This window comes from Aquarana catesbeiana, linkage group LG04, assembly GCF_042186555.1.
Source record: "Aquarana catesbeiana isolate 2022-GZ linkage group LG04, ASM4218655v1, whole genome shotgun sequence".
In the NCBI taxonomy this organism is placed as follows: Eukaryota; Metazoa; Chordata; class Amphibia; order Anura; family Ranidae; genus Aquarana; species Aquarana catesbeiana.
In genome coordinates, this window is record NC_133327.1 from 381,364,952 (window position 1) to 381,392,689 (window position 27,738).

The 27,738-nt window shown below is 44.9% G+C and overlaps 1 protein-coding gene and 1 long non-coding RNA gene across 7 annotated transcripts in view; one reads left to right on the forward strand and one right to left on the reverse strand.

Annotated features, from left to right (window-relative positions):
- LOC141140217 (uncharacterized) overlaps positions 1 to 25,053 on the forward strand; it is a 123,682-nt gene extending 98,629 nt beyond the window's left edge. Inside the window, exon 3 of the long non-coding RNA XR_012243904.1 lies at positions 24,847 to 25,053. This is a non-coding gene — a long non-coding RNA (uncharacterized lncRNA). The remainder of the gene's footprint in view (positions 1 to 24,846) is intronic.
- ZUP1 (zinc finger containing ubiquitin peptidase 1) overlaps positions 1 to 27,738 on the reverse strand; it is a 96,719-nt gene that overhangs the window by 35,416 nt on the left and 33,565 nt on the right. For 5 of the 6 annotated variants that reach the window (XM_073627129.1, XM_073627130.1, XM_073627128.1 and 2 more), the window contains exons 6-8: positions 24,827 to 25,015; positions 12,818 to 12,986; positions 10,747 to 10,901 (exon numbers count right to left, since the gene is read on the reverse strand). In XM_073627129.1, coding sequence (XP_073483230.1) covers positions 10,747 to 10,901; positions 12,818 to 12,986; positions 24,827 to 25,015 — 513 coding nt within the window. The remainder of the gene's footprint in view (positions 1 to 10,746; positions 10,902 to 12,817; positions 12,987 to 24,826; positions 25,016 to 27,738) is intronic. The other variant, XM_073627132.1, reaches the window with a different exon arrangement.

Genomic DNA, 27,738 nt, shown 5'->3' on the forward strand with positions numbered 1-27,738 from the left:
TGCAAGCAAGCTAGGATAAATGAATTATCGTGAATAAATACTGGTGAATAAAAAATCCTTATAAAAAATCCTTATAAAAACTGAGTAATTAATATAAAGTGCAACCCATCAAAAGGATGAATACATTATACACAGACAAGTGCCAACAGTGAACTATAAAATAGTGCAATCACAATTCATTTAAATGTGCCTTTACAAATAAGGTGCTAGCATTGCAGGATTAAAAATGAAAAGTTCATAAATTCTTAGATAGGGGCGCTGTTGGAGAGGTAAAAATAATCCTTCTATTCAGATCTGTATATGTCTTTTGTGCTGGAAAAATTATTCCTATAGTGGTGCTTTCTAGTACAGTCTCACAGAACTCTCACCCTAAATAGTAAAAGTCAAGCTGTGGTAATTAAATCCTTGAAGTGTGGAAGCACCATCTGAAAGCCTCTCCTTCTTAATGCTTAACTCTCCATATTTTCTCCTTGCTCCTTCCGCTCTGGTGCAGCTCAAAACAGGGGGGGATAAAAATAGGGGAGGGAGAGAGAAGACAGGCTCCACTAGTGTATTATTGTTTTAAAACAAAGGGGGGTGTTTATTAGGTTCACGCTCTTACATTTATTAGCATAAAAACAGGCAGAGTAAAAACGGATGAGAAGTCTGGCGTTCTCAGCGCCCTCTCACTTGTGTTGTCAGCTGAGTGCCGCTCCAGCCAATCCCTTTCACGATAATTCATTTATCCTAGCTTGCTTGCACTTTATGATAATTTTTTTGGCAATTTAGACACTTGCACATTTTCACTTTATTACAGCACCATCACTTTATTGTCAAATAGTGGTAACTGACTTATGTTCTAACACAGAGATCGTTGATCCTAGCAACTACTACTACAGCCACCACTATATAATAGTTTTGTCCCTATCCCACTATTTTTCACATCACCATTGATAATATTGCGCGAAATTTATTTTAATATATATTCTCTCTGGATCTTGCCATTTTTTAGCAATGGCGTCAGAAATAACCGAATGGACCGGAAATGTTCGGCCCTTAGGTTCATTTAATCCCGCATACATGCGGTCATGAAGAGATAATTCCTTCTTTTCCTCACTTAAGCCAAGTGTAAAATGAATAGCCTTAAGGAGCCCTTCTACCTCCTCTAGGGATAGCTTAAATTTGGAAGGGCCACCTCTGCTTCCTCACCCTCCTCTTCCGAATCTTTAACGGAAGGAGCAGGGGACTGCTCTTCCCTGGTTGAGGGGTCTTCAGATAGAGCTTCCACCACCGGGATAGAAAGGGTACCCTGGGAAGCGTGAGAAGTGATGGCTGACTAGCAGCTGGATTAACTAAAGAGTCACGAAAAGTCTGAATCGTGGCATATAGTTCCTTCTTTACAGAGGTAACCAGGTCATCACAAACCGAAGCTGATTCCTCCCTGACTAAAGAAGTGATGCATGCACTGCACAGGGCTTTTTTCCAATTTTCTCCCATTTTGGCCCTGCAAGAAGGACATCTCTTTTTTGGGTCAGAGCTTTTAGCCTATGAGAGAAAAAAAACAAAAAGGGAAAAAAACAAGGGGACCTTTTAGTGAGACCCAGTCTCAGCTTCACAAAAATCATCCACAGGTGTGGTGCACTTAGAAGAAACCAGTCAGCCTCTAGTGCCCAGACGGGCCCCTTGCCACTAGGGGGTAGAGAAAAAAAAAAGGTATAGACCAAACCTGGGTAAAGGAATAAAACAGACTTTAAACCGCGGCTCCTACCTGAGCTTTGCTGGCACCTGTGCCTGTCCCCACCGCTGCAGACGCTGAGTCCATCATCTCTGGTGTGCAGCTTTCCACTCGTGGCTTCATATGCTGCTTCCAGACTCCCATAGTGCATCTGCACCGGACCGGAAGCGGAAATAGGCGCCAGCTCCTGTCCTCCCTCCTCCCCCCTTGTGTCCACGCCAGAAATGACGCTTTCAATGACCCAGTGACCCGCTTTGTCACTTTTGACGCTTTGTCGCGACTTCTGGCAAAATGGCGGCGGCGCACGCGCACCTCCGCTCCTACGACCGCGCGGGTCACCGGATCTTTGGCTCTCACCGAGCACTAGGAGGGGAAGAGGAGCCCGATTCCTACCGCTGTGGATGCCTGGGTAGGCCGGGAGGACAGCGGGTCTCTTGCGGAGGAAAAAAGAGAAGGAAGCCCCGTCTCCCAGGAGCACCGGAGAGACCTCGACTCCCCTCCCAAAAGATGTTCCCTCCGGGCCGGAGGAAACACAAAAACTGAGGTATGGTAGGGAGGAGTCTCCCTTTAAAGTTTGGAGGAAGGTGTTTCCTGGTTCCAGTGGGAGGAGTCGCTATCTCTCTCAGGTGCTGTCCTGAAAGACGCCTTGGGAAAGTACATGTACAGGCCTATCTAAAATTTGCTAATGAACATCTGAATGATATAAAGGAGAATTGGGTGAAAGTGTTGTGTTTAGATGAGACCAAAAGCAAGCTCTTTGGCATCAACACAACTCGCCGTGTTTGGAGGAGGAGGAATGCTGCCTATGACCCCAAGAACACCATCCCCACCATCATACATGGAGGTGGAAACATTATGCATTGGAGGTGTTTTTCTGCTAAGGGCAGGACAAGGGCAGGACAAGGGCAGGACAACTTCCCCACATCAAAGGGACGATGGACGGGGGCCATGTACCGTCAAATCTTGGGCGAGAACCTTCTTCCTTTAGCCAGGGCATTGAAAACGGGTCGTGGATGGGTATTCCAGCATGACAGTGACCCAAAACACACAGCCAAGGCAACATAGGAGTGGCTCAAGTAGAAGCACATTAAGGTCCTGGAGTGGCCTAGCCAGTCTCCAGACCTTAATTCCATTAAAAACATGTGGAGAGAGCGGAAGGTTCGAGTTACCAAATGTCAGCCTCAAAACCTTAAAGACTTGGTGAGGATCTGCAAAGAGGAGTGGGACAAAACCCCTCTTGAGATGTGTGCAAACCTGGTGGTCAACTACAAGAAATGTTTGACCTCTGTGATTGCCAACAAGGGTTTTTCCACCAAGTACTAAGTCATATTCTGGGAAGGGGTCAAATACTTACTTCACGCATTAAAATGCAAATCAATTTATAACTTTTGAAGCGCGTTTTTCCGGATATTTTTGCAGTTATTCTGTCTCGGACTGTTAACCACTTAAGGACCGCCTAACGCCGATTTACGTCGGCAAGGCGGCACGGGCAGGCAAAATCACGTACATGTACGTGATTTGCCTCTCGCGGGTGGGGGGTCCGATCGGACCCCCCCCCGGTGCCCGAAGCGGTCCCGTTCTGTTCCCCGGCGATCCGAGATGAGGGGGAGGCCATCCGTTCGTGGCCCCCCCCTCGCGATCGCCGCCGGCCAATGGGAACACTCCTTTGCTGCTGTATGCTAAACAGCAGCAAAGGAAATGATGTCATCTCCCCTCGGCTCGGTATTTTCCGTTCCAGCGCCGAGGGGAGAAGACATCAATGTGAGTGCACAACACACACACACACAGTAGAACATGCCAGGCATACAAAACACCCCGATCCCCCCCCCGATCGCCCCCCGATCCCCCCCCAATCACCCCCCCCCCCCCCTGTCACAAACTGACACCAGCAGGTTTTTTTTTTTTTTTTTTTTTTTTTTTTTCTGATTACTGCATAGTGTCAGTTTGTGACAGTTACAGTGTTGGGACAGTGAGTATCACCCCCCTTTAGGTCTAGGGTACCCCCCTAACCCCCCCTAATAAAGTTTTAACCCCTTGATCACCCCCTGTCACCAGTGTTGCTAAGCGATCATTTTTCTGATCGCTGTATTAGTGTCGCTGGTGACGCTAGTTAGTGAGGTAAATATTTAGGTTCGCCGTCAGCGTTTTATAGTGACAGGGACCCCCATATACTACCTAATAAATGTTTTAACCCCTTGATTGCCCCCTAGTTAACCCTTTCACCACTGATCACCGTATAACCGTTACGGGTGACGCAGGTTAGTTCGTTTATTTTTTATAGTGTCAGGGCACCCGCCGTTTATTACCTAATAAAGGTTTAGCCCCCTGATCGCCCGGCGGTGATATGCGTCGCCCCAGGCAGCGTCAGATTAGCGCCAGTACCGCTAACACCCACGCACGCAGCATGCGCCTCCCTTAGTGGTATAGTATCTGATCGGATCAATATCTGATCTGATCAGATCTATACTAGCGTCCCCAGCAGTTTAGGGTTCCCAAAAACACAGTGTTAGCGGGATCAGCCCAGATACCCGCTAGCACCTGCGTTTTGCCCCTCCGCCCAGCCCACCCAAGTGCAGTATCGATCGATCACTGTCACTTACAAAACACTAAACGCATAACTGCAGCGTTCACAGAGTCAGGCCTGATCCCTGCGATCGCTAACAGTTTTTTTGGTAGCATTTTGGTGAACTGGCAAGCAAGCACCAGGCAGCGTCAGGTTAGCGCCAGTACCGCTAACACCCACGCACGCACCGTACACCTCCCTTAGTGGTATAGTATCTGATCGGATCAATATCTGATCCGATCAGATCTTTACTAGCGTCCCCAGCAGTTTAGGGTTCCCAAAAACGCAGTGTTAGCGGGATCAGCCCAGATACCTGCTAGCACCTGCGTTGTGCCCCTCCGCCCGGCCCAGCCCATCCCACCCAAGTGCAGTATCGATCGATCACTGACACTTACAAGGCACTAAACGCATAACTGCAGCGTTCGCAGAGTCAGGCCTGATCCCTGCGATCGCTAACAGTTTTTTTGGTAGCATTTTGGTGAACTAGCAAGCACCGGCCCCAGGCAGCGTCAGGTTAGCGCCAGTACCACTAACACCCACGCACGCAGCATACGCCTCCTTTAGTGGTATAGTATCTGAACGGATCAATATCTGATCCGATCAGATCAGATCTATACTAGCGTCCCCAGCAGTTTAGGGTTCCCAAAAACGCAGTGTTAGCGGGATCAACCCAGATACCTGCTAGCACCTGCGTTTTGCCCCTCCGCCCGGCCCAGTCCAGCCCACCCAAGTGCAGTATCGATCGATCACTGTCACTTACAAAACACTAAACGCATAACTGCAGCGTTTGCAGAGTCAGGCCTGATCCCTGCGATCGCTAACAGTTTTTTTGGAAGCTTTTTATTGAACTGGCAAGCACCAGCGGCCTAGTACACCCCGGTCGTAGTCAAACCAGCACTGCAGTAACACTTGGTGACGTGGCGAGTCCCATAAGTGCAGTTCAAGCTGGTGAGGTGACAAGCACAAGTAGTGTCCCGCTGCCACCAAAAAGACAAACACAGGCCCGTCGTGCCCATAGTGCCCTTCCTGCTGCATTCGCCAATCCTAATTGGGAACCCACCACTTCTGCAGCGCCCGTACTTCCCCCATTCACATCCCCCAACGAAATGCAGTCGGCTGCATGAGAGGCATTTTTATGTGCTCCCGAGTACCCCTACCCAACGAACCCCCCCCAAAAAGATGTTGTGTCTGCAGCAAACGCGGATATAGGCGTGACACCCACTATTATTGTCCCTTCTGTCCTGACAATCCTGGTCTTTGCATTGGTGAATGTTTTGAACGCTACCATACACTAGTTGAGTATTAGCGTAGGGTACAGCATTGCACAGACTAGGCACACTTTCACAGGGTCTCCCAAGATGCCATCGCATTTTGAGAGACCCGAACCTGGAACCGGTTACAGTTATAAAAGTTAGTTACAAAAAAAGTGTAAAAAAAAAAAAAATATATATAAAATAAAAAAAAATAGTTGTCGTTTTATTGTTCTCTCTCTCTATTCTCTCTCTCTATTGTTCTGCTCTTTTTTTACTGTATTCTATTCTGCAGTGTTTTATTGTTATTGTTATTGTTATTATGTTTTATCATGTTTGTTTTTCAGGTATGTAATTATTTATACTTTATTGTTTACTGTGCTTTATTGTTAACCATTTTTTTGTCTTCAGGTACGCCATTCACAACTTTGAGTGGTTATACCAGAATGATGCCTGCAGGTTTAGGTATCATCTTGGTATCATTCTTTTCAGCCAGCGGTCGGCTTTCATGTAAAAGCAATCCTAGCGGCTAATTAGCCTCTAGACTGCCTTTACAACCCGTGGGAGGGAATGCCCCCCCCCCCCCACCGTCTTCCGTGTTTTTCTCTGGCTCTCCTGTCTCAACAGGGAACCTGAGAATGCAGCCGGTGATTCAGCCAGCTGACCATAGAGCTGATCAGAGACAAGAGTGGCTCCAAACACCTCTATGGCCTAAGAAACCGGAAGCTACGAGCATTTTATGACTTAGATTTCGCCGGATGTAAATAGCGCCATTGGGAAATTGGGGAAGCATTTTATCACACCGATCTTGGTGTGGTCAGATGCTTTGAGGGCAGAGGAGAGATCTAGGGTCTAATAGACCCCAATTTTTTCAAAAAAGAGTACCTGTCACTACCTATTGCTATCATAGGGGATATTTACATTCCCCGAGATAACAATAAAAATGATTTAAAAAAAAAAAAAATGAAAGGAACAGTTTAAAAATAAGATAAAAAAGCAAAAAAATAATAAAGAAAAAAAAAAAAAAAAAAAAAAAGCACCCCTGTCGCCCCCTGCTCTTGCGCTAAGGCGAACGCAAGCGGCGGTCTGTCGTCAAACGTAAACAGCAATTGCACCATGCATGTGAGGTATCGCCGCGAAGGTCAGATCGAGGGCAGTAATTTTTGCAGTAGACCTCCTCTGTAGATCTAAAGTGGTAACCTGTAAAGGCTTTTAAAGGCTTTTAAAAATGTATTTATTTTGTTGCCACTGCACGTTTGTGCGCAATTGTAAAGCATGTCATGTTTGGTATCCATGTACTCGGTCTAAGATCATCTTTTTTATTTCATCAAACATTTGGGCAATATAGTGTGTTTTAGTGCATTAAAATTTAAAAAAGTGTGTTTTTTCCCCAAAAAATGCGTTTGAAAAATCGCTGCGCAAATACTGTGTGAAAAAAAAAAATGAAACACCCACCATTTTAATCTGTAGGGCATTTGCTTTAAAAAAATATATAATGTTTGGGGGTTCAAAGTAATTTTCTTGCAAAAAAAAAAAAACTTTTTCATGTAAAAAATAAGTGTCAGAAAGGGCTTTGTCTTCAAGTGGTTAGAAGAGTGGGTGATGTGTGACATAAGCTTCTAAATGTTGTGCATAAAATGCCAGGACAGTTCAAAACCCCCCCAAATGACCCCATTTTGGAAAGTAGACACCCCAAGCTATTTGCTGAGAGGCATGTCGAGTCCATGGAATATTTTATATTGCGACACAAGTTGCGGGAAAGAGACAAATTTTTTTTTTTTTTTTTTTTTTTTTGCACAAAGTTGTCACTAAATGATATATTGCTCAAACATGCCATGGGAATATGTGAAATTACACCCCAAAATACATTCTGCTGCTTCTCCTGAGTACGGGGATACCATATGTGTGAGACTTTTTGGGAGCCTAGCCGTGTACGGGACCCCGAAAACCAAGCACCGCCTTCAGGCTTTCTAAGGGGCGTGAATTTTTGATTTCACTCTTCACTGCCTATCACAGTTTCGGAGGCCATGGAATGCCCAGGTGGCACAAAACCCCCCCAAATGACCCCATTTTGGAAAGTAGACACCCCAAGCTATTTGCTGAGAGGTATAGTGAGTATTTTGCAGACCTCACTTTTTGTCACAAAGTTTTGAAATTTGAAAAAAGAAAAAAAAAAAAAAGTTTTTTCTTGTCTTTCTTCATTTTCAAAAACAAATGAGAGCTGCAAAATACTCACCATGCCTCTCAGCAAATAGCTTGGGGTGTCTACTTTCCAAAATGGGGTCATTTGGGGGGGGTTTGTGCCACCTGGGCATTCCATGGCCTCCGAAACGGTGTTAGGCAGTGAAGAGTAAAATCAAAAATTCACGCCCTTAAAAACGCTGAAGGCGGTGATTGGTTTTCGGGGCCCCGTACGCGGCTAGGCTCCCAAAAAGTCCCACACATGTGGTATCCCCATACTCAGGAGAAGCAGCTAAATGTATTTTGGGGTGCAATTCCACATAGGCCCATGGCCTGTGTGAGCAATATATCATTTAGTGACAACTTTGTGCAAAAAAAAAAAAAAAAAGTGTCACTTTCCCGCAACTTGTGTCAAAATATAAAATATTCCATGGACTCAATATGCCTCTCAGCAAATAGCTTGGGGTGTCTACTTTCCAAAATGGGGTCATTTGGGGGGGGGTTGTGCCACCTGGGCATTCCATGGCCTCCGAAACTGTGATAGGCAGTGAAGAGTGAAATCAAAAAGTTACACCCTTAGAAATCCTGAAGGCGGTGATTGGTTTTCGGGGTCCCATACGCGGCTAGGCTCCCAAAAAGTCCCACACATGTGGTATCCCCGTACTCAGGAGAAGTAGCTGAATATATTTTGGGGTGCAATTCCACATAGGCCCATGGCCTGTGTGAGCAATATATCATTTAGTGACAACTTTTTGTAAATATTTTTTTTTTTTTTTTTTTTTGTCATTATTCAATCACTTGGGACAAAAAAAATAAATATTCAATGGGTTCAACATGCCTATCAGCAATTTCCTTGGGGTGTCTACTTTCCAAAATGGGGTCATTTGGGGGGGTTTTGTACTGCCCTGCCATTTTAGCACCTCAAGAAATGACATAGGCAGTCATAAACTAAAAGCTGTGTAAATTCCAGAAAATGTACCCTAGTTTGTAGACGCTATAACTTTTGCGCAAACCAATAAATATACGCTTATTGACATTTTTTTTACCAAAGACATGTGGCCGAATACATTTTGGCCTAAATGTATGACTAAAATTGAGTTTATTGGATTTTTTTTATAACAAAAAGTAGAAAATATCATTTTTTTTCAAAATTTTCGGTCTTTTTCCGTTTATAGCGCAAAAAATAAAAACTGCAGAAGTGATCAAATACCATCAAAAGAAAGCTCTATTTGTGGGAAGAAAAGGACGCAAATTTCGTTTGGGTACAGCATTGCATAACCGCGCAATTAGCAGTTAAAGCGACGCAGTGCCAAATTGGAAAAAGACCTCTGGTCCTTAGGCAGCATAATGGTCCGGGGCTCAAGTGGTTAAAATAAACCTACCATTAAAATTATAGACTGCCCTCCCCCCTCCCTGACCCCTCCCCTCAAGAGGTCTCCTATAGCGATCCTGATTTGATTTCTTAAAAGTCTACTCTCGCCATCGATTGTGATATTGAAATGTAACATCATCAATGTACTTATTGACTTGACATGGTATAGCTGATTATTGTACAATATCTGTCTTAAGCTAATGTAACCCGTTTTTTATTCTGTTTGTTTGTGACAAATAAATAAACTTTATGTTAAATATAAAAAAAAAAAAAAATTATAGACTGATCATTTCTTTGTCAGTGGGCAAACGTACAAAATCAGTAGGGGATCAATTACTTTTTCCCCTCACTGTATATGGTGGGAAAGAGCAGAGGGCATGCAACACTATACCCAGCAGATGATGCCAGTGCTGAATTCCACCGTGTTAACCCCTTCTGTGGCAAAACCTGGGAGAATAAGGACATTCAGCAACTGATAAACATGAGATAGCTCCTGCTTTTCTGTTCAACAAGCCTACTCACTAAGTGAGTCTTCAGAGACAGGGCAAGAGCTGAGGCAATCCTAGCAGCTCTGTACCTGGAAATCGCTCCACTGCTAACTTTGACCAAAACATAGTTTAAAAAGTGTGCCATGTGGAACCCAGTGATAGAAGGTCACTTCCAAGGTATCTTCACAACATTCAGTCCAGATGGGGTGCTCCTAAAACCATGGTGAAGGACAACAGTGCTGAAAATCTCCAGAACTGGTATAGAAAAGAGTTTGACAAACAGTAAAGCTGAAGAAAAGATGTCCATCCTTCTAGAATACTAAAAGTGAGATTTATTATTAAAACTGATGCAGCTGTGCATAGTACCCAATCAGCTTCCAACTTCAGCTTGATCAATTAAGCTTTGACAAGAAGCCCAAATTCACATTGGGCCGATTTGACATGTCAAATCACATGCCAAATCAGAGCCTATTGCCAGCAATGGTACCGTCCGAATCGGTGCAACACAGACTTTGCGGCGCCGCACCGATTCATGCACTACTATTGGCGACTTCGGGGGCCATTTCAACAGACATCTGTGCATGAACCCACACAGATGTCTGTCAAATCGCCCCCGAAGTCAAACTGAAATGCTGGCTTTGAAAAGCAATCGTGTGAGTTCAACTGAACTTGCACAATTTCAAACCCGCCCTCAGTTTGAGCGTGGGCTGAAACCTAGAAGCTGATTAGTTACTGTGCAGCGCTGCACCAGTCTTAATAAATCTCCCCCTTAGTGTTCTAGGAGGATGAACGTCTTTTCTTCAGCTTTACTGTTGTAAAGACTAAAGACTAACCTATTATTTGCTGTATTGGTAAATCTCCCCCTAAGGCATGCTGGTAGTAGGAGGGTTTATTCCGATCTGGACAAGGTTTTTATTTTGCCAGTGTCCAATCCTCTTGCAAGTGGCAGTACAACCTGAAGATCACATAATTCCTGTGTCCCTCACTTAAACAATGTAATTAATAATTGCTGTCTGTTTTCTGTGAAACCAAGTGGGGTTAGGTTATTTAGTCCAAGCAACAGTAGTATACAATTACAGGGCTTTTTGTAAACAGAAAAAAAAAATAGAAGGCAAGCAGCCCTGGAATTGTATAAAAAAGAATCAGAGATATAAAAAGGTGATTAAGTTGCACAATACCTTGGTGTTGTAAATAAATGGCAGGTTTGGTTGACCATGTGACGTTGCCTGTAGCTTGACAAGCATCCGATGAATAGTAATTTAGAACCCATTCAAACAACAGAGGATGTGTTCCTGATGAACTGCTTGGCTTGTGAAAGTCAAGAATCCGACACCTATGTAAAATAGAAGACATAATAGTAAATGTGTAATATGTTTCTACAGTAGAAATCATTTACAATGAACACTTCATGGAGTACATGACACTGTGCAATATAAAAACACCTCTGGGGATGCTGCTGGTACCCGTAAAGAATTTGAAAGGCTCTTGTATGGAATGTTAAATTTGATGATATGCAGTAATATGAACTTATCCGCTTTTGCTATGCTCTGCATTGCATTGTATTTTTCTAAAAGCAGCATGTCTCAGTCTGCTGCATTTGAACTGCTTTAATTTGCCAAAATCAAAAAGCATCCTTTGATCACCTACACACCTAAAACTAATTTCACTACTGTGACCCTAAGAGCCCATTCACACAGGGGCAACTTTGGATCCGACTTCAAGTCGCCCCAAGTTGCCCCTAGTCGCCTCAAGTCGCGCTACATGAATAAATCAATGTAAGTGAATGGATCTGTCTTAATGCACACTACTGCAGTCGCTCCGACTTCAGAAAAGGTTCCTGAACTACTTCAATCCGATTTGAAGGCAACTTGTACCCATTGATTTCAATGGAAGTTGCCTCCAAGTCTGATCACTGTTCATACTGAGGCAACTTTACAGGAAGCAGAAAGGAAACAGAAAGTAATTTCCTCCACTAAACAGCCAGCCCCCTCTTTCTCACACACAGCTGATAAGCTCTGATTGGCCACTTGTAAAGTTCCCTGTCCTGGAGGCGACTTCAAGTTGTGTTGTAAGTTGCCCCAAGTCGTGCTGTGATTCATACTCAAGTCGTGTCCAAGTTGCCTCCCAAAGTCGTGCTGGAAGTCGTGTTGCCCCTGTGTGAATGGGCTCTAAGGAGAAGCCCAGCCTAAAAAGCTCAGGCTGGACTTCTCCTTTAAATGTCACGTGGAACCATGTCCTAAGCTGCATTCCCCTGCTTTTGCCTCAATAGAGAAAAGAGAAATAAGGAGTTTCTTAGGTGAATAAATGTTTGTGTATACATCCAAGCCCTCAAGTGTTACTAAACCCTGTAATATAAAAATAGTTAATCTGCCCCCCCACAATGTCCACAGCTTGTAAATCATCTTTTTACATTAAAATACTGACACTATATATATCTTTTTGGCTGATTTATATACCACGATCAGTGATAAACTGCAGAGTTTCTCCAGTGCCGAAAGTTCAGGTAGGAGGGGATTTCCCCTACAGCCTGTATACACGTCCACATGTGTGATGTCAATATCATGTGACCTGGCTAGCTCTGATCAACAAGTAAATGTTTTCTCCAGCATAAAAGACACAACTGAGCATGTGCAGGTTGGCTACTCTGCCTGTGTTAGACAGTGCAGGGAGGGAAGGATCTGTGCATACAGGATAAACAGCCTTTTTACACAATGCAGAGGTTTAACCCCTTAAGTTGCACACTGAGTGGAATAAGCATGCTATGCTGCATATAGACTGATTTTACTGTTGTGGGTTTAGTAACACTTTAAGGCTCACTCACTGAAAAAAAGGCTTCACTCCAAATAATTCCTGAATGTTATATTCTAACTGGGCAGAGTCCTCAAAACTGAGTTGCTGGAGCCACCCAGACTTTAGTGAGGGATTTTTACAGACATAAAAAAAAAAAAAAAAAAAAAAAAAAAAAAAAGATACCAGGGGTTGAAAAAAAAAAAAAAAAAATGGTGTGGAGCATACTAAAAAATTTAGACTTGCCCAGAGATAGATTTTAAAGAGAAATCATTCCAAAAAAGAGTTCTGACTTGAGTTCCACTTTAAACTTTCCATACACTAGTTACATAGTTAGGTTGAAAAAAAACATAGTTAGGTTGATAAAATAAATAAATAAATAAAAAATATCATACAATTCCATATACCCAATCCTATACCCACCGTTGATCCAGAGGAAGGAGAAAAAACTAGTAAACGTACTTTAAATGCAGAGATGTTAGTAGGCAATATATTTCAGATGCTCCAATCCATGCCTTTGTACCCTGTAATTTTCCTCTGAAGTGAGAGGCTCCCTGTGGATCAAATCCTTCCCTCCAGGCATTTTCTATCAAAACCTGAATCTTGGGAATACAGGGTATATACCTGCAATCTGAAATTGATAAAAAAGCAGTTTAAAAACAAAAAGGAAAAAACACTTTCTAATAAATAAGTTAGTAAGCTGTAATTTATAACTCTTGACAGGATATATGTCAATAGAATTGATTTTACTCATTCACAAGTGATGTAATCTATTCATTTACAAAAGAAACTGGTCTTATCAGAAACTTTTTTTTCTACTCTGACCTTTAAACTATTAATTTTGTATCAGTTTCTCTAGATAGGAGGCCTGCCCATATAAAATAGAAACATTTTTATTTTTTGTACTTGTCCTAATTAATATTAGCAAGGAGCAGTGCACGCTGTGCGTTACAACTGTACCTATCCTCACCATAGACAAAATGGTAGAGGCCAAGTACAGGTATTATTATTACATTCTTCCACATGTGTATAACTGCTGGAAGCAGGAGAACCATAAAAACAACAGCAAAGATGGTTCTTTTCACGAAACTGTTTAAATTCTATGTGGCCATTTTAGATGGAAATGATGCTTAGTGGTGTTCTACATTAACATGGAATTACTTTTTTTTTTAAGCTATAGTGGAAAGGGTACTAAATGTTCAGAACTCAGATGGGGCGTGACCGGATGTGGGAGTGAGAGGGTGTGTGTGTGATCTCCTCTCCACCAGCTCTAACGAGCAAGCATACAGCTGAGGAAATGCTAGCCGACCCGGCAGCAGGAGAAAGCAGCTGACTTCAGCCCTAGAGACAGACACCTTCACCAGCACAAGTACATACCTATCCCCGGTAAGAGCGGAGTCCCGGAGGACAGCGGAGAGCGTGACAGGGGGGGAGGCGTGAGAGGTCTCCCAGACCTGCCGGCGCTCGGCGAGAAAACCGGCTTTAAGATCGACAACAGCACCGGTGTGAGGGACGGAGCGAACGCTTGGTGAGAGGAACCAGAGGGGTAGCGTGAAAGGCACCCATTTGAGACATCAGCAGCTGAGTAACGAATTGGCCTCAGTAACTGGGGCTGTGGGGAGTGAAGCGGTGAGCGGTAGTTAAGAACATAAGGTAATGCTGAAAACCAACAGACATGTGTGAAGACGTCTGATGCAGGTGAAAGTTTTTCCTATTTGTCTCGAATCGCATATCTGCCACATATGCTTATTTAAACTTAGCCCATAGCAGAAGAAACATAAATATAAAATTTATTGCACTCTCACTTGGAACCTTCCCTGAGCTGATCTACTGCTTAGCAGTTGTTATTAAAGACTCTATACATATAAAATTCATAAGGTAACGTTGGAGATTGACTATCATGTGTGAAGACGTCTGATGCAGGTGTAAGCTCTTCCTACTGTTTTCAACCTACATATCTGCCATATATGATTGTTTACCCTGAATGTATAGCTGAAACTAATAGAAACTTTCAGCTGGAACTGGGGCTGAGCTGAATCCATTGCTGCCTTTCTTTACTTAACCCTTGCCGTCAAAGACATTATATCTGCGATTCAGAAAGATGCAATTCTAGTCCCGGGTGTGAGACAGAAGGGGAGCAGGCTGGGGAGGCCAACTAAACCAAACAGCAATAGTACAAATCAATATAAATAGAGGAATGGTGTTTAAAAGCTGGCTATTATGACTAAAGTGGCAATTTAAAGTGCAGTATTTCACCGCCTACTATTTAATCTCAGGCTCAGTTGAGCGAGATGACATTGTAAACTCTGGACATATGTAAAGGGACAGTGTTTCCCCCCTTTTTTTGGTTTGTTTTGTCGTTCTTTTTGAGTCCAACAGGAATTAACAGGGTGAAATAACAAGTGATGATGCAACACTGGGCAATGTTTTGAAACAATGTGTAAACTGGTTAATCCTTAAAGGAGAAGGAGAAAGGAGAAAAACAACATGGTGGGGAAACGAGCTGCTGAGGAGAAAGTAAACCAGCCACAACAAGAAGGATTCCAAGTCACACACTCTACAAAAAATCAGACAAATCAAGCAAAAGCTGCAGCAGCAACTGCAGTTGCAGCAGCAACTAAGCTAGAGCGATTTGCTAGGACATCTCTTTCACCAGCTAAATCTACACAACTAACTCACACAGTTCCATCAGGGAATAGGAAAAGTTCAAGCAGCGGACCAGTGCCGGTGGTGCCAAGCCCGACGACTGCCTTGCATATAAAGGAACAAGAAGCAGGGAAAGTGGATACCTCAAGCGGTGACAGAGCAACTAGAAAGCTCTCTAACATAACAGAGGCAGATATGGAGGGAGAACAAAGGGGAAGAGCAGAAGAACCCACAATGAGGGACCTCCTATATGCGATAATCGCATGCAAGGAATCAATCGCAGGGGTGGATGCCCAATTGAAAGGCATAAAGGAGGAAATCGCAGTGATAGGCGGCAAGCTGAAGGAGATGGAGGAAAGAACAACGGCTTTAGAAGAAAGATTAAGTGCAGTAGAAGACACGTTATCTCCACTCAAACAGGATGTCATTGAGATGAAAAAACGCATAAAAGAACAAGCAGCCAAAATGGACAAATTAGAAAATAGAAATCGAAGAAACAACGTAAGAATAATTGGCATGCCTGAGCGGAGTGAGGGGTCTAACCCCATAGAGTTCTTGGAGGAATGGGCCAAAGAAATATTTGGGGCTGCGACTTTTTCTCCTTTTTTTGGCATTGAGCGTGCACACCGAATCCCCTCTAGACCTCGTCAGGGAAAAGAATATCCAAGGCCCATAATCATAAAACTGTTCAACTTTAGAGATAAAATATCGTTGCTCCGGAAGGCAAGAGAAATGAGAGAGATTCTATACAAGGGGGCCAAAATTGTATTATTTCAGGACTTTTCTCCAGAGCTACAAAAGCGCCGAGCGGCATACATACCAATCAAACGTACGCTACAGCAAATCAGGATGGACTATGCACTGCTATACCCACCCCGATTGAGAGTGACTAATATAAATGGTATACACTTTTTTGATTCCCCACGGAGTGTTGAAGAGTGGTTGAAGGACAACGGGAAAACAGCACGGAATACAGAAGATGAGAGATCAGAGACTATTTAGACTCCCCCCCCCCCCCCCCCCCCTTTTTTTTTTTTTATAGGGGTAGTGGGAAGGAAAGGGGAAGAAAAGGGATCACAGATAATAATTAAAAAATAAAAATTAAATAAATGTTTAGTGTTGGCAAGTAAAACACGGATTAGGAGGGGGATTAGAATGTAATAAAATAGTGGAAGATTGATATATTAATTATATTAAAATGGGCCTGATATGAGTATTTACCTTCACAAACACAAAAGTCATCGCACAGGAGTGGCACTAAAAAAGGTTGGAGAGGGGGGAGGTAAGTCCCCGTAGAACAGGGGGATACAGAGATGAATGGTATGGAAAAGATGGGAGGGAGTATGTTGGGGAGTGAATATAGGTGGGAGGTCAAGATACAAGCCCCTAGGGTAGGCCCAGTTGGGCGGGTGGGAGGGGAGGGGAGGGAGGGAGAAGAAGGGTGGGAAGGTTTGGGAGGGAGTGGGGTGGAGATGAGGGAGGGTAGGCACGAGAAGGGGTGGATTTATGCAATTAAGAAAGGGAAGTTATCACAAGTATAAGTTTTGCCACAAATATTTTTTGTATCACACAACTGACAAATGGGGGGAAAAAATAAAGTTATGTAGAAATGTATTGTATGCTGGTAGGGTCCTTGGAATGGTTAAAAACCAGAAGGCCAACGGTGTTATGATTTACTATTTATGTAGCTGTTTTCGATTCTATGAGTGCAGAAAATAGAGAGCTATCATGTATGAGTAAAGGGGGGAAAAAAAGGGTATTTTATTAATGACATGGAATGTAAGGGGGCTGGGGGATAGGGATAAGAGAAGGGCAATGTTTAAATATTTTGATAAAATGAAACCCCAGATAATTTGTTTGCAAGAAACACATATGCGGCCTGACTCTGTACATTTATTGCGCTCAAGGAGATACCCGAAACAGTTTCATTCTATGCATACCTCATATTCAAGGGGGGTTAGTATTGTGATCTCCTCGGATATCTCCTTTGAGTGCTTGCAACAGAGAGTGGATAAGGAGGGAAAGTTTGTTTTTCTACTATGTAAGCTTAAATGGACTAATGTGTATAATAGCTTCCATATACATTCCTCCACCTTTTTCAGCAGTTCCCCTTGGGTGCCTATCGCAGTTCATGGCTCTGTATCCGGGGGTCCCGGTGTTAGCAGTAGGAGACTACAATAATATCTTGGATAATTCCCTTGACAGAATGTCTTTGACATCTAAAAATATGAGACATACCTCTGGAAGGACGGCTTTTGCCGCCCTCCTCGAGGAATTGGGACTTAGGGATGTATGGAGGGAGAGACATGACAAGGATAGATGTTACTCCTGTTACTCTGCAACACATGATGGTTTCTCACGTATTGATTTGGGCCTGGGGAATGAGTCACTTTTTCAGTGGGTAGAGGACTCTGCATATGAGCCGCGCCTTCTGTCTGACCACTCCCCATTTTGGGTACGGCTGGGCATTATTGGTACCTCGAGACAACCACTGTGGAAAATGAACCCATATTGGTTGACTCTGCTCCCACAGGCAGATAGAACGGGAGAGGTTTTACGGGAATTTTTACAATTAAATGGGGGCTCAGGCAGTAAAGCGGTAGTCTGGGATACACTCAAAGCATTCTTGAGGGGTTGCCTCATTAAAGAAATTGCGGGAGTTAAATCCCGATCCAGAGAGTGGGAAACCAGGGTACGGGAAGAACTGAAAGAAAGGGAGCAGGCCTTAATTGACCCATCACATTCCAATCAAGAGCTATGGAGAGAGGCGCAGGCAGTACACAATGCGGTGTGGCTATCTGCAGCAGAGAAGAGAAGATATTTTCAGCAACAAAGTTATTTCAAAGAGGGGGAAAATACTGGCCGCCTATTAGCTCTAATAGCTAGAGAGCAACGGGAATCTACAAATATCCTAGCTATAGGGACTGAAACTGGAGAGAAGTTAACTCTCAGCTCAGACATAGTAAATAGTTTTCAGCAGTTCTACAGGGATTTGTACTCTAGTAAAACCAGGTATAAACCATCGGACTTGGAACAGTTCCTACAAACCTGTCCTTTTCCGCGGTTAACGGAGGAGGAGAGGGAAACTCTGAATTCCACAATTTCACTGGCTGAATTAACGGAAGCATTAGAGGGGGCAATGCGTCATAAATCCCCAGGCCCAGATGGAATACCGGTAGAGGTATACTCCCATTATAGGGAGGTCCTCTTACCATCATTGTTGCAGACAATAGAGGAGGCTGGGGAAGTGGGAAGGTTACCAGATAGTATGCAAGAAGCAATAATTACAGTTCTTTTGAAACCAGGAAAAGATAGACTTCTAATGGATTCATACCGTCCAATTTTGTTATTGAATGCAGACGTTAAGTTGCTGGCCAGTGTTTTGGCTAAGAGGCTTTCTCAGGTAATTGGCAAACTGGTTCATTGCGACCAGTCTGGCTTTATACCAACGCGCTCTACGTCTGATAATATAAGGAGGTTATACATGAATTTGCAGATGCCAGTGGACAATCCGGGGGGTAGGGCCATTCTGTCACTTGACGCGACTAAGGCGTTTGATAGTGTGGAGTGGCCCTACCTCATGGAAATACTGGAAAGATTCGGAGTAGGAGGTAAATTCATATCCTGGGTAAGAGTACTGTATTCCAAACCTAGAGCCAGGTCGCGCATCAATGGGATCCTCTCCCCCCCCATTTGGATTATATAGGGGGACTAGACAGGGCTGCCCGCTGTCTCCATTACTGTTCGCCTTGAACCCCTGGCTATACTGATCCGGAACTCACCTGAGGTAGTGGGGTTCCGCAGATTTCAGAGAGAGGAAAAAATATCTTTATATGCAGATGATGCACTGATATATCTAGGGGATATGTCCTCTTCTTTGCAGGCAGTGATGGAGATAGTGGGAAACTTTGGCAGCTTTTCGGGCTTTGCAATTAATTGGTCGAAATCAACTATAATGCCATTAGATCAGACGAGGGAGGGACTCCCAGAGGGGGCTGAACAAATTGCTATTGTTAACTGCTTTAAATATTTGGGAGTGATGGTGTCCCCAGAGCCAGCCGAGTATCCTCGACTGAATTTGGGGCCATTGCTCACCAGACAGAAAGAAAAATGTAACCGTTGGTGTAGGCTCCCATTGTCAGTCGTAGGACGGGCAAATCTAGTAAAGATGATCTGGGCCCCACAGCAATTGTATATCCTCCACAATTCACCAATATGGATTTCAAAGAAGTGGTTCAGACTAATAGACACATTAACGAGAGAATTGATATGGAAAAAAAAAAGGTGCCTAGAATTAGCTTGGAAACACTGCAATATGAAAAAGATAAAGGAGGGCTGTCAATACCCCACCCCAGGTTATATTTCTTGGCATCACAGTTGCAACAAATAGCAGGATGGGGTAGAGTGAGAAATGAGGACCATATATGTAGATTGGTGACCATCTCGGAACCCACATTGGCGGCGGCCTCCCATTTAGAAATGGATCTACCAAGTATGAAGGGATTAGAACCTATGAGTTCTCTTTTTAAAAGGGTTTGGGGGGAAACTCGGAAAATATTGAAAATAATGGGCGTGCTCCCATTCACACCAATATGGCATAATAAAAGATATACTGAGGTTCAGGAGTTGCGAGGTTTCTCACACTGGAAGGAAAGGGGGATTTGGTTCTTCTCACAAATCTATGAGGGGGGACGTATTAAAGTCATATGAACAACTATGTAGGGAATTCCATTTGCACCCTAGGGGCTTCTACCAATATCTTCAAATCCGCCATGCGCTACAGGCACAACAAACAACCCACTCCTTAGGAGTAAAAACAGTCCCAATACTGAATGAAGTTTTGAAAGCAGACACAAGGAAAGGACTAATAACAAAAATATACAGGGAATTATTGATTAGGACCCAAGATCATACATCATTAAAGTGTCGGAAAAAATGGGTAGAGGATGTAGGCGAGATAAACGATAATCAGTGGGAAGCGGCACTCAAAGCTATCTCAGTGGTCTTGTTATCTGCACCACAAAGGTTATCACAATTATTTATTTTACACAGGGCCTACAGGACACCAGTGCAACTCCACAGGTGGGGAGGTAGGGATTCTTCTGCGTGCCCCAAGTGCGGAGTGCACAGGGGGGACTTTATTCACCTAATGTGGAGGTGCCCAAAGCTGCATAGGTACTGGGAAGAGGTATCCAGACGCAGTTCTGGGTTGGCGCAAATCCATATTCCCTTGAATCCGACGGTTTATTTGCTTGGCGCCATTGAGGCAGAAATGTTCCCTGGAGGAAAGTATCTTATGATAACTAGATTGATGTATTTAGCTAGAAAACTTATCGCAAGATACTGGATGGCTCCTACGGTGCCCACTGGGAAGCAATGGATCTCATATGTAAACTCCCTCCTTCCAAGAGAAAGACTGGCCTACAACCGTAGAAATGACAAGGGGAAATTTGACAAAATATGGCAACCCTGGTTGAGGGAGGCGGAAGTGGCCCCCCATCAACTGGTAGTGGAAAAGCTCCGGATGTAGAGCAGAGGGAATGGCGTAGAAAGGAAAGAACAGGCAAAAAAATAGTCGGAAAAGGAAGAAGCAAAAGGAGGGGAAAGGAAAGGGGAGAAGAAGGAGTAAGATAGCGAGTGGACCCAAGGGGTGATAACTACACAACAAAGAATAGGTTGGGGGGGAAGCCAGCGGCAAATGAGGGAGTGGCAATTAAAATAAAATAAAGCAACCCTAAAAAGTGACGATTGACAGGTAGATGTGAGGGTGGGAGGGGGGAAGGCTTGGGGCGGGTAAGAGAGAAGATATTAATATTGAGAATATAATAGAGAATTTGTATAATTTTATAGAAATTGTATTACTATATATTATGTATAACTGCTTTGTGAAGTGTATGTATTAAATTAAAATAAAAAAAATTTTCTGAAAAAAAAAAAAAAAAAAAAAGCTATAGTGGAAAGAGCTAGAACCCCATCTTTATTGTGATCTCTTTCCACATGGTGTACATTTCCTGAACTGGGGACACAGGCTGGCTGGCTGGCTGCACTGGGGACCCAGGCTGGCTGGCTGGCTGCACTGGGGACACAGGCTGGCTGGCTGGCTGGCTGCACTGGGGACACAGGCTGGCTGGCTGGCTGCACTGAGGACACAGGCAGGCTGGCTGGCTGGCTGGCTGGCTGCACTGGGGACACAGGCTGGCTGGCTGCACTGGGGACACAGGCTGGCTGGCTGGCTGGCTGCACTGGGGACACAGGCTGGCTGGCTGCACTGGGGACACAGGCTGGCTGGCTGCACTGGGGACACAGGCTGGCTGGCTGCACTGGGGACACAGGCTGGCTGGCTGCACTGGGGACACTGGGGACACAGGCTGGCTGGCTGCACTGGGGACACAGGCTGGCTGGCTGGCTGCACTGGGGACACAGGCTGGCTGGCTGGCTGGCTGCACTGGGGACACAGGCTGGCTGGCTGGCTGGCTGCACTGGGGACACAGGCTGGCTGGCTGGCTGGCTGCACTGGGGACACAGGCTGGCTGGCTGGCTGCACTGGGGACACAGGCTGGCTGGCTGGCTGCACTGGGGACACAGGCTGGCTGGCTGGCTGGCTGCACTGGGGACCCAGGCTGGCTGGCTGGCTGCACTGGGGACCCAGGCTGGCTGGCTGGCTGCACTGGGGACCCAGGCTGGCTGGCTGGCTGCACTGGGGACCCAGGCTGGCTGCACTGGGGACCCAGGCTGGCTGGCTGGCTGGCTGCACTGGGGACCCAGGCTGGCTGGCTGCACTGGGGACACAGGCTGGCTGGCTGGCTGGCTGCACTGGGGACCCAGGCTGGCTGGCTGCACTGGGGACCCAGGCTGGCTGGCTGCACTGGGGACCCAGGCTGGCTGGCTGCACTGGGGACCCAGGCTGGCTGGCTGGCTGCACTGGGGACCCAGGCTGGCTGGCTGGCTGCACTGGGGACCCAGGCTGGCTGGCTGGCTGCACTGGGGACCCAGGCTGGCTGGCTGGCTGCACTGGGGACCCAGGCTGGCTGGCTGGCTGGCTGCACTGGGGACCCAGGCTGGCTGGCTGGCTGCACTGGGGACCCAGGCTGGCTGGCTGGCTGCACTGGGGACACTGGCAGGCTGCATCTGACGGGCATTGGTGAGGCGGGGTACTTTGTCGCAGTAAGTGGGCTTAGCACTATATGACCATATAGTGTGACCAAACCCCCATATTTTTGAATATGTTCAGGTGTTTTTAACTAGCCCTGCAGGAAATGTCATTCTTGTATGTGTGCGCTGTAAAATATTTTGTACTGTTTGTAGGTCTTATAGCAGCACCATCTTGAATTTAAACCCATTGTATGGTGTGCCCCCCAAATATGTTCTTGTATATTGGTGAGGCTGCATTGATCTCTTGTACCATGTCCCCAGTCTCTGGCCATCTCCTGCAGCATGTCCCACTCTGGCCATCTCCTGTACCATGTCCCCAGTCTCTGGCCATCCCCTGTACCATGTCCCCAGTCTCTGGCCATCCCCTGTACCATGTCCCCAGTCTCTGGCCATCCCCTGTACCATGTCCCCAGTCTCTGGCCATCCCCTGTACCATGTCCCCAGTCTCTGACCATCTCCTATATAAAAATTTTTTTTTAAAAATACGTTTCGGTATTGGCCATTTTCGGTATCGGTTTTCGGCCTAGTGTGTTTTTCATTTTCAGTATCGGTTTCGGCACCAAAAAACCCATTCGGTGCAACCCTACTAAATACCTTTTCTCATCAACAGTATATAGCAGTCTTGTGACTATCAGTGTCTGGTTAAAGCTTGTAGGAGGAGTTTTCATTCTACTCTGTCCTATGAGGCTGCAGGACCCCTGACCCTCTGCCTGGACAGTGCTGATTGGCCCTGTGCCAATCACATGCACCCTCCCATGGAGAAAACAAAAAAAAAACTCTAGCAATACACACCAAACTGAGCAAGTGCAGAGTGGCTCCAAAAGGCTCTGTCTTATCAGATCAATTGAGGACAGTGGAGGAAGGGGAGGATCAGATATGTCAGGGTCAAACAGCCTTTTTACATAATGAAGAGGATTAACCCCTCAAGTTCCACAGTGAGTAACAAGCATGCTTTACTGCATATACAGACTGATTTTACTCGTGTGGGTTTGGTAACACTTGTGACAGACATAACCAGGACAGGGGCAAGACTCCTACCCACTGATTACAAGCCTGGCTTTTTGGGGGAACACTACTCTTTGGGTGTTGTGTGCCTGGGGGATCCTTGGAGTAGTCTTGTTTCTGATTCGGGTTCATGTCTACCCAGAACACACAGACTCTGGGAGCCTAGGCCCGGGATCCATGTTTAGGGCCTAGATGCCACATTACCAACAATTACTGCTTCGCACTGTGAGACTCATAGCAGATGTTATCAGCTCACAGCAACCTGTCTGGTGTCCCCTGCCATAATGTGTTTACTGTAAGTGGGTCTTCTGCTACAGTCTGTTTAAGGTGTTATGTTTCTTTGTCCATTGCATCATTTCCCCATTATGTGCCTCCTCGGTGTGTTTGTCTGCTAGTATTGTCACCTCCGCCTAGGTTGGTTTAAGTGCCTAGTTATTTAGCTCATGTTAAGTATATCACTGTAGGTTATTAGTTGCTAAAGGGGGAGCAACATAGTTTATGTTGGCTATTCCTTATTTATGTTAATTTTATTCATGTTTACAGTTTGTATTATTAGGTTAATATGATCGGGAGGGGATGTCCTCCGGTAGGGTATAAAGTATTCTTTTGGATTTGAAAGTCATTCTTTTGGATTTTACCTCACATCTTGTCTGTGCACGATGTTTGGGGTAAAAAGGGCTGATATTAGCTCTTGGTCTGCTCGGAACGGTTTGGAGGGCAGGAGGCATTCTTTGGCGGAAAGAAGAATCTAGTCGGGGTGCCCAAGCGGCTCTGTCACATTAAGAGACAAAAGATATCAATGGCGGACTCACCAGGTTCTATGTATAACTACAATTTTTTGGATGGAGTAACATTAAAGAGGAGGTTTCCAAGAATTAGAAGTCAGCAGCTACAAAAACGGTAGCTGCTGACTTTTTAATAAGCAGACACTCATCTGTCCAAGGATCCAGTGCCGTCCTCACCCAGGTCGGTTCTTCATCGGTCTTCGGGACCCCATCATCGGCCTGTTAACTGTGGGAACCCAGCTTTGACTATGCGGCTTCACAGTAGGCTCCCCACTGCGCCTTATGAATGGAATCACAGTCTTTTAGTACCTGTGACATGTCCCAGATGCTTGCAGGCAGGAAGGGGGGTTTTGACCTTTCGCTCTGATTGCCTAGGCGGGCAGAACTGGGAGCAGGTATCTCTGAAAACAAATGTATCCACTCTCTCTCCCCCCCCCCCAAAAAAATAATTAGATATAGTCTAAGTATGGCAGGGGAGTGGGGTATATGTGGCTGAGAAGGAAGATGGACCTTTTGGGTGAAATTCTGCTTTAATGTAGGAAACAAGTGTTTGTGCTCATCTATACTTACTTTCTACAGCTCCTGGGAGCCATAAAACGAACAGGACTCTTTCATACAAATGCAACTTCAGCTATGAAAGTAGTACTTAGGGCTTCCCTCTGTAGTCACTATTGGTGAAGCAGTCCATTACAAAGACTGACCAATAGTAAGCTGCAGAGAGAGAGAGAGGGGGTTAAGTGGAGCGGAGGTAGAGAGGTTGTGTTCATGCGCTATTTTTATAGCTGAAGTCTGAAAGCCTACATAATGTCTCATGAAAGAAATCCTTGCGCAATGAGTAGAGGAGTAAATAGCAAGGGTGTAATGTATGTTCTATGTAATATACCTTGTAAACTGTTTTTATAGGAGTCACTCATCAATAAGGAAGAAAGAAGCATTTGAACGTTTCGGAAACCGCAGCCCCATCCTTTGTCTCCTGCAGCATTACTGAAGTGGTCCAATGAAGAGCAGAGCCAGACATGATTGATCTCAGGAGCAGCATTGTTATAATATCGACGTAGAGCTTCCAGGACCCCTTTTTTTAAAAACAAAAAATAAAAGCAATAAAAGTTTATTACATAAGTAACCAATAAGTCAAATCATATTATCTGACCCGAAGAAAAGGATTTGTATTGGGTTTGTATCGCAGCTAATCACAATGTGCAACTGCAAGTGATCGCTGTGCCTGGAATCTTGGAATTTCAAAATAACAAAACATGCTTTTAAACAGCGGCAGAATAGCCACCCATGTGAAAGGGGCCTTATTTGCTGGACTTTGCACTTATAGTATTGTATGAATTTAAATATTCGGTCACTTGTTTGTTTTTGATTTAGCGCCTTTTTTTGTTTTTTTTATTTCTTGCATTAAGGTGAAAAAATGTTAAGGTAGAAGTATTGCCTCTCACCACAAAGCCCCCACCCCCCCCACCCCACCTCCAATACTTACCTGAGTCTTTAATCGATCCAGCACTGTGCCCATCTGCAGCGGCTCTCTCCTTTCACTTCTGGGTCTCACAGGTTTTGCTGAGGCAATGGAAGCCTCCCACTGCTGTCAGTCAAATCCTGTATTGAGGAAGCGAGGCTGAGCTAGGCTGTCTGTGTATATGGATGCAGTGCCACTTAGGATCGAGCCCGCAAGTGTACCACCATAGGAAGCGGCTTCCAATGGTGGCACACCGAAAAGAAGAGGAGGTTTGGGGCCACTCTGTGAAATTCCATTGCACACAGCACTGGTAAGTATAAACCTATTATTTAATTAATTTTTTTTTTTGAGTTTACAATCTTCAAGACCCTATCAATTTATTTTTTGCTGTTTGTGTCCGGTTGGGGAGATTTACTTCACTTCCTGTCCCAACAACAGCAACAGAAGCAAAAGGAAACCTTCCCAAAATGAGGGAATTTCCCCTTTCAGGCAGATGTTACTGAAAAAGGTGTCCCTACTGAAGGATAAAACCCCATTGCTTGTTTTGGTGTAAACTGTAAAATTATGGATTTCCTATCAATATCTGTTTTGGTGACAGTTGTCCCCTGGACAAACTGCAGGCACATGCACAGAACATACATACAGTGCCTTGAAAAATTCCACATTTTCTCATGTTACAATTAAAAAACGTAAATGTATTTTATTGGGATTTTACGTGATAGATCAACACAAAGTGGCACATAATTGTGAAGTGGAAGGAAAATGATAAATGGTTTTCAAATTTTTTTTACAAATATGTGAAAAGTGCGGAGTGCATTTGTATTCAGCCCCCTTTACTCAATACCACTAATGAAAATCTAGTGGAACCAATTGCCTTCAGTCACCTAATTAGTAAATAGAGTCCACCTGTGTGTAATTTAATCTCAGTATAAATATAGCTGTTCTGTGAAGCCCCCAGAGATTTGTTAGAGAACCTTAGCGACCAAACAGCATCATGAAGGCCAAGGAACACACCAGATGGGTCAGGGTTAAAGTTGTGGAAAATTTTAAAGCAGGGTTAAGTTATAAATAAACATCCCAAGCTTTGAACATCTCATGGAGCACGGTTTAATCCATCATCCGAAAATGGAACGAGTATGGCACAACTGCAAACCTACCAAGACATGGCCGTCCACCTAAACTGACAGGCCCAGCAAGGAGAGCATTAATCAGAGAAGCAGCCAAGGGGTAACTCTGGAGGAACTGCAGAGATTCACAGCTCAGGTGGGAGAATCTGTCCACAGGACAACAATTAGTTGTGTACTCCACAAATCTGGCCTTTATGGAAGAGTGGCAAGTAGAAAGCCATTGTTGAAAGAAAGTCATAAGAAGTCCCATTTGCAGTTTGTGAATAGCCATGTGGGGGGACACAGCAAACATGTGGAAGAAGGTGCTCTGGTCAGATGAGACCAAAATTGAACTTTTTGGCCTAAAAGCAAAACGTTATGTGTGGCGGAAAACTAACACCGAACATCACCCTGAACACACCATCCCCACAACATGATGTGGCAGCATCAAGTTGTGGGGGATGCTTTTCTTCAGCAGGGACAGGGAAGCTGGTCAGAGTTGATGGGAAGATGGATGGAGCCAAATACAGGACAATCTTAGAAGAGATCCTGTTAAGGTCTGCAAAAGACTCGACTGGGGCGGAGGTTCAACTTCCAGCAGGACAACAACTCTAAACATACAGCCAGAGCTACAATGGAATGGTTTAGATCAGGGGTCTTCAAAGTATGGCCCGCTAGGCCCTTTTTACTGGCCCACAGCTAGAGTCATCAGACTTACCGCAGGGACGGTCCCTCTGCCAAAGCATTGTCGGGTTACAAAACCTGTGATGCATACTCACCCCCGGCAGTATGCAGCACAGGTCCCATAACAACTCCCAGCGCTCGGCCTCAACCAATGAGGTATTTCAGTGCAGATCGGGTGCACCTCCCGGCTCCCAGCGGGGCAGGAGCGAAGATGGGGAGGTGCAGAAGGTCTGCACTTGAGGCACTCTGTACAGCGGTAAAAGTACGGAGAGACTGAGGGGGGAGGAAACAAATTTGCGGCATGAGGATCAATTGGCTTTGTTGGGGACACAGTTTGGGGGGGGGGGGGGTGTTGTTGATTGCTCTGAAGGGGACACAGTTGTTTTGCGGGTGTTGGCTCTGAAGGGGACGCAGCGTGTGTGTGTGTGGGGGTTATGGCACTGAAGGGGACACAGGTGTGTGTTATGCCACTGAAGGGGACACGGTCGCATGCGTGTGTGTGTGTGTGTGTGTGTGTGTGTGTGTGTGTGTGTGTGTGTGTGTGTG